The sequence below is a fragment of the Vigna unguiculata genome, chromosome 7, assembly GCF_037176805.1.
Source record: "Vigna unguiculata cultivar grain cowpea cultivar isolate G323 ecotype 2 chromosome 7, ASM3717680v1, whole genome shotgun sequence".
Classification (NCBI taxonomy): domain Eukaryota; kingdom Viridiplantae; phylum Streptophyta; class Magnoliopsida; order Fabales; family Fabaceae; genus Vigna; species Vigna unguiculata.
In genome coordinates, this window is record NC_140798.1 from 40,200,050 (window position 1) to 40,203,364 (window position 3,315).

Below are 3,315 nucleotides of genomic sequence, written 5' to 3' on the forward strand. Positions count from 1 at the left end.
TGTTTAAAAATGACTGCCACTGTTGATTAAAACAAATTTTATTTTATAAATTAGGATAAAATAATCTAACTCTGCAACTTGCGGATCAACTTAGTCTTATAGCCTTTAAAATTTCCTTCAACTCTTCAATCAATTTGATTATGTGTAAAAAATATATTAAATATTGTTTAAGGTCATATAACTTTATACTACTGTCGTTATCATAAATATAAATATATATATATATATATATATTAATTTTAGATTAAAATATTCCGTTAATATTCGTTTTTATTCGAAAATCTGAATTTTATCTTCATATTTGTATTATTCAAAATTAAGACATGAAATCCAAATTATTTTAAGTGCACTGCAGACAATACATCACATGAAAATGGAAAGCGGACAAGAATGTGGCCCCACACCTCACATGGAAGACTTTATTGTTTGATCTTCACACTTTACTCTAATTAACATCCTCAACTATTGTCAATTAACTTATTTGTAGAATTCCATCACTCCCGGACCAGAGGAGGCAGGACAAGCAACATGAAAATTTGAAAAACCAGCGAGCTTGCACAAATTCTCGTACTGTTTCTCAGTTCTTTCCTTTCCACCTGCTGTGATAAACATTAGGTTGTCGACGGAGGAAAAAAGCTTATATTCTTCGGTTGCTTCTGGTTCTTCTGGCATTATGATCTCCAGAACAATCACCTTCCCATTTCCAGACAGTGCTTTGTGACAATTGCTTAAAATTTCTACGCACTTCTCATCAGACCAGTTGTGCAACACAGACTAAAACAACATCATAAAAGACAGAAAAAGATTTAGAACCTTCAAAATGAAATTAGATTAATTCAACATCTCTATATACTGACCTTTAGTATCATGGCGTCACCCTCTGGAACTCTTGCAAACATATCTCCCCCAACATGCTCAACCCCTTAACAAAATTTCACAGAGTTTACAATTTAAATTAACCCTTTGATATATATATGATAAAACATTAGATATATCAGGCTACCTGATAGCAGTGGTGCATTCTCAATAACGTGGGGCAGATCAAAATTAATCCCTTTAATTGAAGGGTATTTGGAGATTATCATTTTGAGGCTTTGTCCATGTGCACCTCCTACATCAACCAACGTTGATATTCCCTCAAATCCAGTATATATTTCAAGTATTCTAATCATATCTGTTGCACACAAATCTGCCACAGTCCTGTTAAACATTTGGTTCATTTTTGGATCCTTTTCCATGTACTGGTACGTTGTTACCCCATGAACTTTCTTGAATAGATCAACGTCTGGATCAACCACTGCTTCCTTGAAATTCGGCCTGAGAAAAAGAGTTAAAAACCATATTGGAGCAATGTAAGCTTTCCTTCTTTTAGTCCCGTTGACGTAATATTTAGACTTTATGAATAAAGTGCTTAAGATTCTTCTTAAGAAAGCTACACATACCCTTTATGTCAACAAAAAACAATCTTAATTAAAGTGATAAATGAAAAGCTCATATTTAATACTATTCATATCATGATACAGTAAGAATATGCTTTTTTGTATTCGATGGTTTTTTTAACTTATTACAAAAATGGATCAGATGATTTTTCTTTTTGTAAAATAAAAACAAGTGTCAAAGTTGTCTTTCACCCTAATAATTTTTTTTTTATTAAAAAGTAAAACCACTGCAGACCATTTAAAAGAATTTTCCATAGCACTGGTGTATATATATATTATATATATATATATATATATATATATATATATAACAAATTAATTTATTTATGATTATTCACTTCAGTATATCTTATTTTAAAAGTCTTATTATAGAATCTAAAAGATGAAATCCTAACTTGTTATTGAAAAAAGAATAAGATATAAACATGTGTTCAAACTTGAAACAGAGAAAAAGCTACAGAATTATAGGGTGTGTGTAGGCATCCTGCTCCTTTCATGAAAAATGACCAAGTATCCTTCTTTAACCACCGCATTTAAAAATTATAACTATAACATAAAAAAAAATAAAAATGAAAAGTGAAGTCCTCGAGAACAATTTCACTATATATAATGATTTTGCTTTTTTTAAAAAAAATGAAATTGATGGGATGGAGGACTTCACAGTATAATGAAGACTTATTTCTATTTAAAAAAAAAAAGAATTCAACTGATTTATCTTTACAAATTCAAATGAAAAAAAGACCCTGAAATAAAAAAAAAAAAAGTAAGAATAAGGAGGACATGTGTAAGAGTTAAAATCATTTACCAAAGTGGTGAGAGTGCAGGACAAGAGAGAAAGGATGCGAATGAAGCGAAGTAGCCTGTAGCTGCATCAGGAGCATAGTATTGTCCAATTTGCGAGAGTCCATAAACTGTCTCGGTGGCACCGTGTTGTGTGGTGCGTGTGGAAGTGGTAAGAAGAGAATAACCAGCAAGCAGACGCAGCATGCGATCTAGCCTATTAGGCAAGTCAGGGTGTTGGTTTGGGAGCTTGGAAGCGATTTCATGAGATGACATGAACGAAGTGTGTGGTGTTGCCTTGGCTATGATCTCAAACAAGTTCAGCTCAATAGCAGCGTTCAGAACTGCAGGGTACACAACTGCAGTACTAAGCAGCATTGCAGATACACGAGCACCTTCGTCACTTTTTTTAGGAGAAGTTGTAATGAGGTTGTTCTTGGTAACAACATTGGATTCCTCCATTCTTGATTCTTAATTTAACTCTAATGATCTTTGGTTTCTGGTTTGGTTATAATGTGTCTGCTTAATTACTCATCGGTGTGCTCTTTTTATAGCTGTTTGTAGTCGTAGATGGAAGACTTTGCATTTTTTGTCTTGTTTCTGTCTTGGATGCTTTTTTTAGCGTGGTGTGTGCATGTAAGGAAGGTTGTTGTGATATATAAAAATTCATTCATATTATTTGTTTCGGGTGTAGGGACCAAGAGTCTACTAAGAACCTCTTCGACCTCACTCCTCTTCTTGAAATCTCCTCTTCTCACCACTGCAATAACTTCTTCTTCAAGAAATTCACTTCCTCGCTCGATCGGTCGAACAGACGATCAGGATACCTGTCTAAAAGGCTCCGATGCTTAAGTCAGTTAATGAACCGATCGGTGTATCAGTATAACTGCAGTAATAAATGCGAATTAAAGATCCTCACCAATCTACCTTTGGGCCCTATTTATAGTTTCCGGTGTGGGCCTGTGATTAGGGTTCCTTAATCACGGCCCAATGATCCTCTAATCAAGATTACTGACTTGCTTAACGTTAATTAATCCGATTGACTGGTGTTGTTTGGCCGTGCGACCGATGGCCGCTTGACTAGGCTGGTTATCTC

General features: G+C 34.1%; 1 protein-coding gene across 1 annotated transcript; it reads right to left on the reverse strand.

Annotated features, from left to right (window-relative positions):
• Window positions 1-267: 267 nt before the first annotated feature.
• Window positions 268-2,728, reverse strand: LOC114192264 (isoliquiritigenin 2'-O-methyltransferase-like). The gene is made up of 4 exons (XM_028081926.2): window positions 2,245-2,728; window positions 1,004-1,317; window positions 858-922; window positions 268-774 (listed from the first exon to the last, which is right to left on the reverse strand). Exons 1-4 carry the CDS (start codon window positions 2,679-2,681, stop codon window positions 478-480), a joined length of 1,113 nt encoding a protein of 370 aa, XP_027937727.2. The 5' UTR covers window positions 2,682-2,728; the 3' UTR covers window positions 268-477.
• Window positions 2,729-3,315: the final 587 nt, after the last annotated feature.

Coding starts and splice junctions, on each gene's coding strand:
- LOC114192264 (XM_028081926.2), bottom strand. CDS start 2,681: ATGGAGGAATCCAATGTTGTTACCAAGAACAACCTCATTACAACTTCT. Junction 1,318..2,244: donor CCTGCACTCTCACCACTTTG/GTAAATGATTTT, acceptor TCTTTTTCTCAG/GCCGAATTTCAAGGAAGCAG. Junction 775..857: donor GTGACGCCATGATACTAAAG/GTCAGTATATAG, acceptor ATGTTGTTTTAG/TCTGTGTTGCACAACTGGTC.